Source organism: Pelobates fuscus, chromosome 6, assembly GCF_036172605.1.
Source record: "Pelobates fuscus isolate aPelFus1 chromosome 6, aPelFus1.pri, whole genome shotgun sequence".
Taxonomy (NCBI): Eukaryota; Metazoa; Chordata; class Amphibia; order Anura; family Pelobatidae; genus Pelobates; species Pelobates fuscus.
Window position 1 is genome coordinate 207,459,043 of NC_086322.1, and position 15,405 is coordinate 207,474,447.

General features: G+C 41.8%; 1 protein-coding gene across 2 annotated transcripts in view; it reads left to right on the forward strand.

The window, feature by feature from the left end:
- GC (GC vitamin D binding protein) overlaps positions 1-15,405 on the forward strand; it is a 183,699-nt gene that overhangs the window by 71,765 nt on the left and 96,529 nt on the right. For both annotated transcript variants that reach the window (XM_063458667.1, XM_063458668.1), the window contains exon 4: positions 557-768. In XM_063458667.1, the coding sequence (XP_063314737.1) occupies positions 557-768 (212 nt within the window). The remainder of the gene's footprint in view (positions 1-556; positions 769-15,405) is intronic.

The following is a 15,405-nucleotide window of genomic DNA, read 5'->3' on the forward strand; positions in this document are numbered from 1 at the left end:
ATATTTCTTTGTATAGCTTTCGTTTGCATTTTAGTAAACAAATAAGAAAAAAACTATTTTCAGACGAAATCTCATTTGGCGGAAAACTAATGCACATGTCTATTGTCTAAAACAATTTCCAAACCCTTCTTATGTATTGTTATCCCTAATTCACTACCATTTAGGGTGTGAGTTGCTTGTGCATTCTTTACTCTAAAGTTCATAACTTTGCATTTTTCTACATTAAATTTAAACTGCCATTTAAGTCCCCAGTCCAGCAATCTATCTATATTCCTCTGCAGCAAAGTAATATCCTGCTCACATTGTATTACTCTACAGAGTACTGTGTCATCTGCAAGCACTGAAACATGACTTTCAATGCATACTTAAAGATCATTTATAAATATGTTGAATATAAGTGGTCCCAGAACACAACCCTAAAGGGGCACAACATCCATATTTGATGTTAAGAAGGAATTTTATATATCTGAATTGCATATCTACTAATGACTCTTTCCATTATTTTATTATTGTGTCGCTACTATCACCTTGCTAACATGCATCTTTTTTATTCAAGGCAACTGATTTATCAGTAAAATCATGTGATCCAAAGTCTCCATTCCCTAAACATCCTGGTATTGAGAGATGTTGCATTCACAAGGGTCTAGAACGAAAGCTGTGTCTGGCAGATCTTAAGCAGCCTCCAAAAGAATTCCCAACCTATGTGGAACAGTCTAATGAAGAATTATGTGAAGCCTTCAAGAAGGATCCAAAATTGTTTTCTGCCAGGCAAGTCAGAAACGTCTCTCTCTCTCTAACTAATTAAATCATCTATATTTAGTGTGCAAAGTGCCAGTCTACAACACCAGATAAATCCTGTATAGAATACCTTAAGGTATTATTGATAGCCTTGTGGCAGATTAATTAAAGTCGTCTATTTCAACAGACAACCTTAAAACTTTTGGAAATAAGAAATAAGTTTACTTTGACAAACAGGCTACTTTGTCCAATAAAGTGCTGTATACTCTATGCTAGATACATATCAGAAAATTAGTTTATTTCTACTTGGCTTTACTGCCGTATCATTGTTGTTAAAGGGTGATATATCAAATTTGTCAGCTGATGGAACTACACAGTTTATTTGTCAAATAGTAATGCTGAGTTGGCACATGACATCTATGCTAAAATAACCTAATGATAAATACTTCAATTTCTGTTAAGTTTGTAAGTTTGTTTCCCCAATATGTCTATCTTGGCCTAGGCTTTTCAAGTGTCAGTTGTCAAACGGCACCCTAAGTTTCAAAGCGAATTTAGCTTAATAATGTGGTTTGGTGTGTAGCTTATGCCCCATGCAGTCTCATTACTCTTTTTTTCCCCATTAGTTAAATTACATTTGTTATGCAGCCCTAGCCACTCACACACAGTTTTTTAATTTCCCTTTTTGCACAGTGTGTTTAAATTAGAATTTCTTATCTAGGCTCTGTTGCCTGCTAAAGCCTCCAGCAGCCTCCAGTGCGCGATAACATTTCAAATAACAAAGCAGGAGGCAAGGACTTCTAAAGAAAATACACTGTGCTGTAAAAATGAAATCTTTTTTTATGGAGGCTGTTCGAGGAACAACCTGGGGAGGTATGGCTAGAGCTGCAGAAACAGAGTGATTTAATCCTTGATGGCATGGGATTGTGCAGTGAAACTGCAGGGGCATGATCTATACACCAAAACTGCTTTATTAAACTAAAGTTGATTTAGAGTATCCCTTCAACTCAGTATAAAGCCATGTAGTGAATATATAGAAATTGTAGAAATGGTTAAATCCTTTTTCTTTACTGTATCACATGACCGTGTTTGTGCATTACTAAATTATTGGGAACTGTTGAATATTCAATTTTTAAAAGGGAATTTGCTTCAGTTCACAAGATTGAAGAATGTCTGTCACATAGCGTGGCCCAAAATTTCCAGTCAGGCCTAAAATGTACTCATCACCTCAAAACGTTTATGCAGGCATTTTAAATTTAAATAATGTCACGTTCACAGCATGAAGTGCTGGTGTGTCTGTGAATGCAGTGATGTGTGAGTATTTCTAAATGCAGGGGTGTATTCATGCCTCTGTATGAATGTAGGGGTACATTTTTGTGAAATGTCTGTGTGTGAATGCAGGGATGCATTTGTGTTTAGTGTCTTTCTAAATTGTGATACTTTGAGTTCTATTATAGATATAGATAGATAGATAGAGTCATGCCGGCTTGGACGTCGACCAAATTAACAAGGTCCCCGTCAGATGCTAGGGAACCAAGGAAAACTGACGACAAGTGGGCTACTGGAAGAAATCATTCCTGGACATGAAGCAAGAACTTAGACCAGCTTAAATGCTACTACAACAGCAGACTACATGAAACGTTTGTGGGAGTTATGGATGAGTATGAGACCATCAAATACCCTAACACCAAAACAGCTGTTTACACACTGTCAAAAGGAATCTAGTATCACAACTGGCTTTAACAGACTACAGAAGAGAACATCAACCATGCATCATGAGGAGAAATTCCCATACCCATATCCACACCTGCAGATAATTGCCATCCTTAATCTCTGCCCCAAGATGGCATAACAGATATAAAAAAATGTATCATAAAAACCAACAGTCGTTGACCAGGAAACAAGACTACCAAAGATCACTGGAAAATTTCCACCAGACAGCATGCTAGCTGCAGTTAATGATGCACTGTCCACAATCCAAACCTGCACCATCACAGAGACAAACAAGCTCATATATGCCACAGCATTAGTGGTCCTCCAGCTGCTTGACTACATGGTCAGGCCCAGAGATTTGCAATGCCCACCATGGAGACTAGAGGCAGCTCTCTAACTAGGCGATTAAGGCGGCCACCTATGACCTCCGCTGACTGGGCATCAAGTCCACCTAAATTTCCTTAGGGCAGACTAACTTGTTGGGTTTTTGGTCGAAGACCAAGGGCCTGACACAGGAGGGGGCCTAGTGACATGCCCATTATGCTGCCAGGTGCAGGGCCTGTCACAGCTCCCCCTACTATGTCACAGCTGCCCCTACCATGTCACAGCCCCCTTCCCTCTCATAGCTCCCCCTACCCTGTCACATACCCATAACCAGTCACAGCCTCACCCTGTCACAGCCCCCACCCTATCACTGTGATAGGGTAGGGGGGACTCTTACCATATCACAGCCCCCTACCCTGCCACAGCTACCCTACCCTGTCACAACCCCTACCATACCCTGTCACCTCACACCCACTCTGTCACACTCATCCTCTATCAGTCTACCCCACTCACCACCTTCACCCTGCCACACTCACCCTACTACACCCACCCTTACAATCCTGTTCTCCAACCTGTCACACTCACCCCAAACCCTGTCACACACAGTTAGACAATGCCAGACACACTTAGAAACACCGGCACTTGTAAATACGACTGAAAGGCTATGTAACCACACCCGGCAGTATTAACAATTAGCATAATTGCTAATTAAATTTGTTTAATTTAATTAGCAAATTATGCCATTACTACAGTCAGAGAACTCACAATGCAGCGGCACAGGGAGCCACGATATTGCAAGCCTCTAAATAATGAATACAGATACTAGCTCTCTGTATCCAGTGCTGCAAACTTGGCCTTCAATACAACTATAGCACCTTATACACACAATGCAAGCCCTATTTTTTACTTTGGGTGTTAGTGGGGGCCTCATTTTTGAGTCTCACCAAGTCTAGAGCCGCCACTGATGGAGACATAGAATGTGACGGCAGATAAGAACCATTCGGCCCATCTAGTCTGCCCAGTTTTCTAAATACTTTCTTTAGTCCCTGGCATTATATTATAGTTAGGATAGCCTTATGCCTATCCCACGCATGCTTAAACTCCTTTACTGTGTTAACCTCTACCACTTCAGCTGGAAGGCTATTCCATGCATCCACTACCCTCTCAGTAAAGTAATACTTCCTGATATTATTTTTAAACCTTTGTCCCTCTAATTTAAGACTATGTCCTCTGGTTGTGGTAGTTTTTCTTCTTTTAAATATAGTCTCCTCCTTTACTGTGTTGATTCCCTTTATGTATTTAAATGTTTCTATCATATCTCCCCTGTCTCGTCTTTCCTCCAAGCTATACATGTTAAGATCCTTTAACCTTTCCTGGTAAGTTTTATCCTGCAATCCATGAACCAGTTTAGTAGCCCTTCTTTGAACTCTCTCTAAGGTATCAATATCCTTCTGAAGATATGGTCTCCAGTACTGTGTACAGTACTCCAAGTGAGGTCTCACCAGTGTTCTGTACAATGGCATGAGCACTTCCCTCTTTCTACTGCTAATACCTCTCCCTATACAACCAAGCATTCTGCTAGCATTTCCTGCTGCTCTATTACATTGTCTGCCTACCTTTAAGTCCTCAGAAATAATCACCCCTAAATCCCTTTCCTCAGATGTTGAGGTTAGGACTCTATCAAATATTCTGTACTCTGCCCTTGGGTTTTTACGTCCAAGATGCATTATCTTGCACTTATCCACATTAAATGTCAGTTGCCACAACTCTGACCATTTTTCTAGTTTACCTAAATCATTTGCCATTTGGCTTATCCCTCCTGGAACATCAACCCTGTTACATATCTTAGTATCATCCGCAAAAAGACACACCTTACCATCAAGACCTTCTGCAATATCACTAATAAAAATATTAAAGAGAATGGGTCCAAGTACAGATCCCTGAGGTACCCCACTGGTGACAAGCCCAAGCTTCGAATATACTCCATTGACTACAACCCTCTGTTGCCTGTCACTCAGCCACTGCCTTACCCATTCAACAATATTGGAATCCAAACTCAAAGATTGCAGTTTATTGATAAGCCTTCTATGTGCAACAGTGTCAAAAGCCTTACTGAAATCTAGGTAAGCAATGTCTACTGCACCACCCTGATTTATAATTTTAGTTACCCAATCAAAAAAATTAATAAGATTAGTTTGGCATGATCTCCCTGAAGTAAACCCATGTTGTCTCTGATCTTGAAATCCATGTGTTTTTAGATGTTCAACAATCCTATCCTTTAACATGGTTTCCATCACTTTCCCCACTACTGAAGTAAGGCTTACTGGCCTATAGTTGCCCGACTCCTCCTTATTACCTTTCTTGTGAATGGGCACAACATTCGCTAACTTCCAATCTTCTGGGACTACTCCTGTTAACAATGATTGGTTAAATAAATCTGTTAATGGTTTTGCTAGTACACCACTAAGCTCTTTTAATAGCTTTGGTGTATTCCATCAGGTCCCATTGACTTATTTGTCTTTACTTTTGACAGTTGAAATAGAACCTCTTCCTCTGTAAACTCACATGTAATAAATGACTCATTTATCCTTTTTTTTAACAGAGGTCCCTTTCCTTCATTTTCAGCTGTAAATACCGAACAAAAATATTCATTGAGGCAGTCAGCTAGACCTTTATCCTCATCTACATACCTTCCTTCTTTTGTTTTTAATCTAACTAATCCTTGTTTTACTTTTCTTTTCTCATTTATGTATCTAAAAAAAGTTTTGTCCCCCTTTTTTACTGACTGTGCTATTTTCTCTTGACTGTAAGCCAAGATAACTATGACTGTAAGATAACTATGACTGTAAGCCAAGATAAAGACAACACGGAAGAAAGTTAGTAAACTGGATCAACTTAACAGAGGTGGAAATATCAAGGATAGATCCTGGCTACTGTGGAAGTACAAGGATAGGCCCATACCAGAGGTACTGGAAACAGGTAAACAAAGACTAACAGCATTGTCCACTCGACTGAGCAGATACACCAGAGAAGCAGAGGCTAAGGTAATCAATGCCCTCTTTAGCAAAGAATCATCCAAGGTGTATGCACCAGTGTATGCACATCTGCAGGAATACCATCACATCTCCTCCCAAGACCTACTCAAAGCAGAAACTGAAAGAATATCTGGGAGAAAGAAGCATCTCATAACACCGAAGACCAGTGGCTACTAAACCTGAAAGCAGACAACTGCATGCCACCAGAACAGGAACTAGTCACCATAACAGTCAAAGATATCCAACAACAAGTAGCACACATGAAGTGTTAGTTAGCCCCAGGACCTGACATGACCCCCACCCTGGCTGGCGAACATGAGACAGAACACTAATGGTCACAAAGTACCCTCACAAGGGAATAACGCCATCCAACTACTGACCAATAACCTGCCTCTGCACAACATGGAAGCTTCTGTCAGGTATCATAGCCTCCATATAAGTCAGTAGGTGAGCAATACTCGGAAAGGGATTGGAAACAACACCAGAGGATCAAAACACCAACTACTGGTAGACCAAGCAGTCACAAGGGATTCTAAGACCAGAGAGACCAGTCTCTACACAGCCTGGATTGACTACAAAAAAGCCTATGACATAATGTCACACACATGGATACTGAAATGCTTGGCTCAATACAAGGTCAACAAGACAATAAGAGCCTACATCAAGAACTCAATTGGCAAGTGGAAAACAACTTTAGATGCCAATTCCAGGACAATAACACAAGTGAATATCAACTGTGGCATATAGAAAGGTGATGCACTATCTCCTTAGCCAGATCATCAAGAAGAGTGGATACGGATACAGGTGCAAGAGTGGAGTTACTATCTGCCACCTACTCTAGATGGACGACATCAAGATGTATGCCAAGGATCAGAGGGACATTGAATCATTGATCCACCTAACAAGGATATACAGCAAGGACATTGGAATGTCGTTCAGACTAGAGAAGTGTGGGCAAATGACAGCAAAAATAGGAAAGGAGTTAAAGTACCAGAAGGCCAAATAGAAGATGTTGAGAACAGATACAAATATCTGGGGGTACCACAAACACATGGCAACCATGAAGAAGAGGCAAGGAGGATAGCAACATCCAACTACCTCAAAAGAGTCATGAAGTCACAAATCAATGGCAAAATCCAACCAGTGGTATGAAAAAGCAGGACTGAAAGACAGCATTGAGGCACTTATTCTAGCAGCACAGGAACAGGAACTCAGCACCAGGTCAATAGAAGCAGGTGTCTACCACACCATGCAAGACCCAAGGTGCAGAATGTGTAAAGAGGCCTCTGAGACAATCCAGCACATAGTAGCTGGATGCAAGATGTTAGCAGGCACAGCATACATGGAGAGATACTAAGTTGCTGGGATTGTGTACCAAACCATCTGTACAGAATATGGGCTGGACCTGCCTAAGTCTAGATGGGAGATACCACAAAGGGCAGTTGAGAATGACAAGGCTATAGCCTGTGGGACTTCCATATCCAGACTAACAAGTAAGTACTGGTCAGCCAGCCTGACATCATGGTGGTAGACAAGGAACGGCTATAACATCAGTAAGAAGGACCATGAAAAGACAGACTGATACCAAAGACTGAAAGAAGAGTTAGAAAGGATGTGAAGGCAGTAGTAGTCCCAGTTCTGATAGGAGCACTCGAGACTGCGACTCCTAAGCTGGAGGAGTGGCTTTAACAGATTCTAGGATTGTTGTCCAAAAAAATGCAGTTCTAGGAACAGCTAACATGTGCGTAGAACCCTCAGACTCAAAATCCTCTGGAAGAGGACCTAAGAAAGAGGAATTTACATACCAGAGAAAATCTATTTTAATTCACTCATCCACTAAACAGCAACTTCAAAGTTCACATATTTTAGAAGTTTTTTTTTAACAAAAACATCAGATCAAAGGGTTTAGTTACAGTATATAAACATACATTGCAACGGATGCCACAAGATATATATATATTCTATCCAGAACTCATCAAATTAATGCAAGGACCACATTAATGCAAATCTAAACTGCAATGTGCCTAGGTGCTAATCCATACTGATATGAATAATAAAAAGTAAATTGTCAGCACCCAAAGCACTTAAAATTGTAAAAAGAAAAAGGTACTAATACATGCCTACAAACATCAATGTTTTGATTCCATAGGGTCATTATCAAGGCAATGAAATAATCATACAAGTGTGTATATGTAAATGGGTAAAAAAAAATCTAACAATTACACTCACCAATTGAGGCATCATCCTTACACCATCGGCAGTCCCGAACACCGGATGTGGCATCTACTTCATACAGAGTCATGTGATGATTAAACGTTAAAACTACAGCGTTCAAACTTGGCAAAAATATAATACAATATCATCAAAGTAGCCCAATTAAAAAAAGAAGATGGCATGGTCATGAAATGTTTACAAATATCTGTGCAAAGTGCACGTTACAAGATAAGGTGTATAAGGATCAAAGGTAACCTATAAACAAACAAGGGCTGAATACACCTATTCAGCCCAACATAAAAGAGCAGCTAAACAGGCCAGAAAATTAATTAGTGAAGCTGCCAGAAACAAGTAGTAGAACAATAAAATACCCCTTTCTAATGGACTTATGAAAGTCAATATATAAAAAGGAAAATAATACATCTAATTAGGAAAGAAATATTGCACCAGTGCTACGAAAGGTTGATTTTGTTGCAGGGGATGTGTAACTTAGTCATATGTTAACGGGAAATACTTTTCCTCATCCATATTTGAGCATCTGAACTAAAGATATCCTATCCAACAATATATAACATGTACCTTAGTAAGGTTTTTTTTCCCACTATTTGAAGTCCTTTAAGTGTGGGCGATTTTACTTTTTATATCAGTTAATGTCGTAAAATATATTTATAGTGATACTTTGAGCTCTAGATGTGTATATATTATATTAATCAGTAAAAGTAAAAATGGGGGACCATAGAGGAAAATAGGTAAGATTCTTAAATAAAAGCATAGTTTTTAATACAAAAAGGAGAAGTCAGTTTTTTTCTGCATCACTAAACAGTTTTAGCTGTCCACTTAATAAGCAAAAAAAAAAATGCAGTATCTTCTGTGAATACATACAGGATATCTCACAACTTTTCATCAAAATTTATTATTATTATTTTAATAGACTGCATAAAAAGTAAACGTATACACTCGTTTATAACTGTTACAAATTGTGAGTGCCGTTTGTGCACTGAATAACTTACTTCCAGAGAATTGTGCTTAGACTCTACTTGATGCTATTTAGGGTATCCACTTAAAGTGAACCTATTATCCTCAAATTATGTGATATGGGTCACGAGTTCACTTTTAAGTAGCAATATATAAGAAAAATACCCATAATGCCAGTGGAAAAATGCATGTGAGGGTTAAAATAATGTTTACCCTTATTCAGTGGCGTACATACCAGGGTCGCAGGGGTCGCGGCTGCGACCGGGCCCGGGCCACCAGGGGGCCCGGCCGCCCTGCGACCCGGTATGTACCCACTGGGCCAGCCTCTTCCCCTGGGGGGGCCCAGGAGCCGGCCACCTCAGGGCCCCCAAAGGCTGGCCGTGGTATCACCGGGCTGGCGGGCGCCCGAGGGAGCACTTTCCCCTGAGTGCTCCCTCTTCAGCTCCCTCGCGCACTGCACTGAAACCGGAGCCGGAAGATGACTGGACCCCAGGGAATCCCCTCAGCACTTCTAAAGGTAGGGAGGCTGGGGGGATTAAATTTAAAAAAAAAAAAGTGTATGTGAGTGTTAGTGTGTGTGAGTGTTAGTGTGTGTGAGTGTTAGTGAGTGTGTCAGTGTTAGTGAGTGTGTGTGTGTTAGTGAGTGTGAGTGTTAGTGTGTGTGAGTGAGTGTTAGTGAGTGTGTGTGTTAGTGAGTGTGTGTGTGTGAGAGAGTGAGTGTGTTAGTGAGTGTGTGTGTGTTAGTAAGTGTTAGTGAGTGTGTGTGTATTAGTGAGTGTGTGTGTGAGTATGTTAGTGAGTGTGTGTGAGTGAGTGTGTTAGTGAGTGTGAGTGTGTTAGTGAGTGTGTGTGAGTGAGTGTGTTAGTGAGTGTGTGTGTGTTAGTGAGTGTGTGTGAGTGTTAGTGAGTGTGTGTGAGTGTTAGTGAGTGAGTGTGTGTTAGTGAGTGAGTGTTTGTGTGTTAGTGAGTGTGTTAGTGTGTTAGAGAGTGTGTGTGTGTTAGTGTGTTAGAGAGTGTGTGTGTCTGTTAGTGTTAGTGAGTGTGTCTGTGTGTGTGTTAGTGTTAGGGTGTGTGTCTGTTAGTGTTAGTGTGTGTGTGTGTGTGTGTTAGAGAGTGTGTGTGTCTGTTAGAGTGTGTGTGTGTGTTAGTGTGTCAGTGAGTGTGTTACTGTGTGTGTCTGTTAGTGAGTGTGTGTTTTGTAAGTGAGTGAGTGTGTGTGTCTGTTAGCTAGTGTGTATGCGTCTGTTCATGAGTGTGTGTATGTCTTAAACACTTACCTTTCTCCAGCGCCGGACACCCTTGGCGCTGGGGATCTCTCCGCCACTCAGCTCCGAATGTGCATGCAAACTGCCCATAGGAAAGCATTACTCAATGCTTTCCTATGGACGTTCAGCGTCTTTTCACTGTGATTTTCACAGTGAGAATCGCAGAAGCTCCTCTAGCGGCTGTCAATGAGACAGCCACTAGAGGCTGGATTAACCCTCAGTGAAACATAGCAGTTTTTCTGAAACTGCTATGTTTTCAGCTGCAGGGTTAAAACTAGAGGGACCTGGCACCCAGACCACTTAATTGAGCTGATGTGTTCTGGGTGTCTGTAGTGGTCCTTTAACCCCTTAAGGACCAAACTTATAGAATAAAAGGGAATCATGACATGTCACACATGTCATGTGTCCTTAAGGGGTTAAGTGTGTGTGCGCATCTGTATGCACTGGCGTACATACCGCGGTCGCAGGGGTCGCAACCCTGCAACCCCTGCGACCAGGTGCCCGCCGCCATGTGTTGCGCCCCTGGCCCGCGCTGAGTAAGCGTGGGGGGGTGCACGGATAAATTTTCGCAACGGGGCCCCATGGGTCATGTGTACGCCACTGCCCTTATTTAACATCTATTTAGAAGATATACAAGACTCCTCTTTGTCTTCTAACATGCAGGCTATGTAAACATTTTGCAAAGGTTACTCTGGTTTCTAACTGGAATATAATGAAGGAAGATCATGACTACTGCTCAGGGATGGGGGTTGGCCCTAAAAAGATAGTACGTTTCAATCTGGGGGTACTGGATAAAAAGGGACAAGGTAGGAGGGGACTAATAGACAGCAAAGAGATGTTGAGGGATCCTGACTTTCCCGCCCTCCCGCCCATGAGCCGATAAATATGGTAATTGCAGGTTGACCTCGACTCTTGGATAACGCATTAGAGCTGTCTGTTAGAGAAATACCCCAACAGCTGAAAGCGGAATTTTGCTGGCATGGTTATGTTGTTGTTAAATAAAGCTGTAACCGTTGCCCTTACCTAACTTACTCATGTCTTGTGTGATTATTGGGTAACAGGGAATTAAGGGTTATGGAGGGCCAGCAGTCAGGTTCCAAGTTGCAGCTCTAAGTTTAAGCACCATTTACTCTTAGGCTTGCAATCAAATTATCCTTGTGAGTGCACTCAATTCATTGATAGTTTTCTGGTGCACACACAGTATTGGCCTATGTTTGTTTTTATAGATATCTTTTTTTTATGTCACTTTTAAGTATCAAAGAATAAACAAAAAACATGTCCAGCACTCCTTAAATTATGATAACTGATTATTGGCAAATAGTGATGTCCCGAACTGTTCGCTGGCGAATAGTTCGCGGCGAACATCGCTTGTACGCATTCGCCACGGATGGCGAACACATGCGCTGTTCGGTCCGCCCCCTATTCGTCATCATTGAGTAAACTTTGACCCTGCCTGTACCTCACAGTCAGCAGACACATTCCAGACAATCAGCGGCAGACCCTCCCTCCCATTCTTAGTGAGAATAGTGAGAATAGGGACAGTGTAGCTGCTGCTGATTTGATAGGGAAATTGATAGCTAGGCTAGTGTATTCAGTGTCCACTACAGTCCTGAAGGACTCATCTGATTTCTGCTGTAAGGACAGCACCCCAAAAATACCTTTTTAGGGCTAGAACATCAGTTCTAGAACTTCACGACACTACTCTCTGCTTCCAGACTGGCGACTCCTGCCCCACTTTTCCAAGACATGATAATGGATTAGAGGCTTTGTTAGATCACGCACGTCACATTTCTCACCTTGCACTTTCAATAAACACTAGGAACACATATGTGACAAGACCAATCTCGCCACATTGCATTGGAGAAGCCTGGTTGCCCGCCTGCTGCCTCTGGACTATGGCCCTGGGAGATTTGGCCCGTTCAATTCAGTATGATAGGAGTTATGTATTTTTGTATCCTTTTGTGTTTTACTGGTAACATGTGCTCAATGGAGTCTGCCTCTAGCCCTGGAAATAATTGGATTATTTTCCCCATTGTCTCCAGGATAGAGGGCTCTGTAAAACCGGTTTGGGCCAGATAGCCATGCTGCCAGCCAGGCCCCAAAATATACTTTACTAACTTCTGAACCCCTGGTCTGATTCATGCCATTTTTTGATATGTTGTTCTCCTGAATGGATTGATTGTGAATATATATATTTATATATATATATATATATATATATATTTTTTTTTTTTTATGTTAATGTGATATATATTTTAGAAGTTATGAATATGCTGTAAAAACTGTATTTTTACTGTCTGTGATAATTATGTTAAACCATTGTGTAACATAATTATATCACAGGCAGAGGGGATGATTTTGTGTGTAAATGCTGGGAGTGTCTTCTGTAATGTACGTGTATGATTGGTTATTTTGTAACACCCTGTGGTGGTCCTACCTAAGGGACACTGTCATAAAAGAAGGTTCTTTTGGTGCCATTAAACAGACCACTGCTTGACCATCAACACGGAGCCTTGTCTCATTCTTGGGGGGATTTACTGTATGCTGTTAGAGACTGATTGCCAGGAGTGTAAGCCGCTGGGTGCTTTTCCTGTTCTTCTGCTAGCAGCTATTAGTGAGGTTCCAGTTCGGGACTTGGAGTGCTATTTTGTATCCAGTTCGGGAGTTTGGTGTTCTGCAGTAGCTGTGCCTTTATCTCTTGAAGGGGAAGATCTACTAAACGTCTTTTAACTCCTTTTATGCCTGGGGGTGCCGTTACAACATTCGACAGGGCTTTTCACGTATTCGAGAAATTTATCACTGAATTCAACATTCACGACATGTTCACATTAGAATCAATATTGGGTTTCACTTCTTTTTGCCACATCAACCTTAAATTATCCTTCAACACTATTAAATAGTGATGTACCGAACTGTCCGCCGGCGAACAGTTCCCGGCGAACTTAGCGTGTTCGCGTTCGCCGCCGCGGGCAAACACATGGGCGGTTCGATCCGCCCCCTATTCGTCATCATTGGGCAAACTTTGACCCTGTGCCTCTCGGTCAGCAGACACATTCCAGCCAATCAGCAGCACTCCCTCCCTTCCACACCCTCCAACCTCCCTCCCAGCATCCATTTTCGATTCATTCTGAAGCTGCATGCTTAGTGAGAGGAGGGAAAGTTTAGCTGCTGCTGATTAGATAGGGAAATTGATAGCTAGGCTAGGGTATTCAGTGTCCACTACAATCCTGAAGGACTCATCTGATCTCTGCTGTAAGGACAGCACCCCAAAAAGCCCTTTTTAGGGCTATAACATCAGGCTGCTTTTTTTTTTTTTTTTTCCCTGTGTAATGTAATTGCAGGTGCCTGCCTGCCAGCTTCTGTGTGAGGTTCACATTGGATACTGTGCCTACTTGCCCAGTGCCACCACTCATATCTGTTTTAACAATTGGTTAAGCTTTAGATTTAAAATAAATAATTAGTTTTCACTGTAATAGAAGAGCAGTTGCCTGCCTGCCAGCTTCTGTGTCAGGTTGGATGCCTTGCCCATTTGCACAGTCAGTGCCACCACTCATATCTGTTTTAACAATTGGTTAAGCTTTAGATTTTAAATAAATAATTTGTTTTCACTGTAATAGAAGAGCAGTTGCCTGCCTGCCAGCTTCTGTGTCAGGTTGGATGCCTTGCCCATTTGCACAGTCAGTGCCACCACTCATATCTGTTTTAACAATAGCTTAAGCTTTAGATTTTAAAGAAATCATTTTTTTTCACTGTAATAGAAGAGCAGTTGCCTGCCTGCCAGCTTCTGTGTCAGGTTGGATGCCTTGCCCATTTGCACAGTCAGTGCCACCACTCATATCTGTTTTAACAATAGCTTAAGCTTTAGATTTTAAAGAAATCATTTTTTTCACTGTAATAGAAGATCAGTTAGTTGTCTGCAAGCGTCTGGGTGTCAGGCCTACTTCAGCGTGTGCTCTGCAGACCTGTGCCAGCGTGCTTTGACAGTTGCCAATCATATCTGGTGTCTCTTTAGCGTGCTTTTACAAAGAAAAAAGGTTTCCAGTGTAAGCTAATAGCAGCCAGTCAGTGTCCTTCAAGCGGCTCTGTCAGGCCTTCCTTCAGCGTGTGCCCTGCACAACCCTGCCAGCGTACTTTGACAATTGCCACTCATATCTGGTGTCTCTATAGCGTGCTTTTTCAAAGAAAAAAGGTTTCCAGTGTAAGCTAATAGCAGCCAGTCAGTGTCCTTCAAGCGGCTCTGTCAGGCCTTCCTTCAGCGTGTGCCCTGCACAACCCTGCCAGCGTACTTTGACAGTTGCCACTCATATCTGGTGTCTCTATAGCGTGCTTTTACAACCAAAATGTTGTTTCCACTGTAATAGAAGAGCAGTTGCCTGCCTGCCAGCTTCTGTGTGAGGTTCACAGTGGATACTGTGCCCTCTTGCCCAGTGCCACCACTCATATCTGTTTTTACAATAGCTTAAGCTTTAGATTTAAAAGAAATATTTTTTTTCACTGTAATAGAAGAGCAGTTAGTTGTCTGCAAGCGTCTGGGTGTCAGGCCTACTTCAGCGTGTGCTCTGTAGACCTGTTCCAGCGTGCTTTGACAGTTGCCAATCATATTTGGTGTCTCTTTAGCGTGCTTTTACAAAGAAAAAAGGTTTCTAGTGTAAGCTAATAGCAGCCAGTCAGTGTCCTTCAAGCGGCTCTGTCAGTCCTTCCTTCAGCGTGTGCTCTCCAGAACTGTTCCAGTGCACATTGCCAATCATATCTGGTGTCTCTATAGCGTGCTTTTAAAACCAAAATTTGTTTTTCACTGTTATAGATTGAATAGCAGTTACTTGTCTTCAAGCGGGTGTGTCAGGCCTACAGTGTGTGCTCTGCAGAACTGTTCCAGTGCACATTGCCAATCATATCTGGTGTCTCTATAGCGTGCTTTTAAAACCAAAATTTGTTTTTCACTGTTATAGATTGAATAGCAGTTACTTGTCTTCAAGCGGGTGTCTCAGGCCTACAGTGTGTGCTCTGCAGAACTGTTCCAGTGCACATTGCCAATCATATCTGGTGTCTCTATAGCGTGCTTTTAAAACCAAAATTTGTTTTTCACTGTTATAGATTGAATAGCAGTTACTTGTCTTCAAGCGGGTGTCTCAGGCCTACAGTGT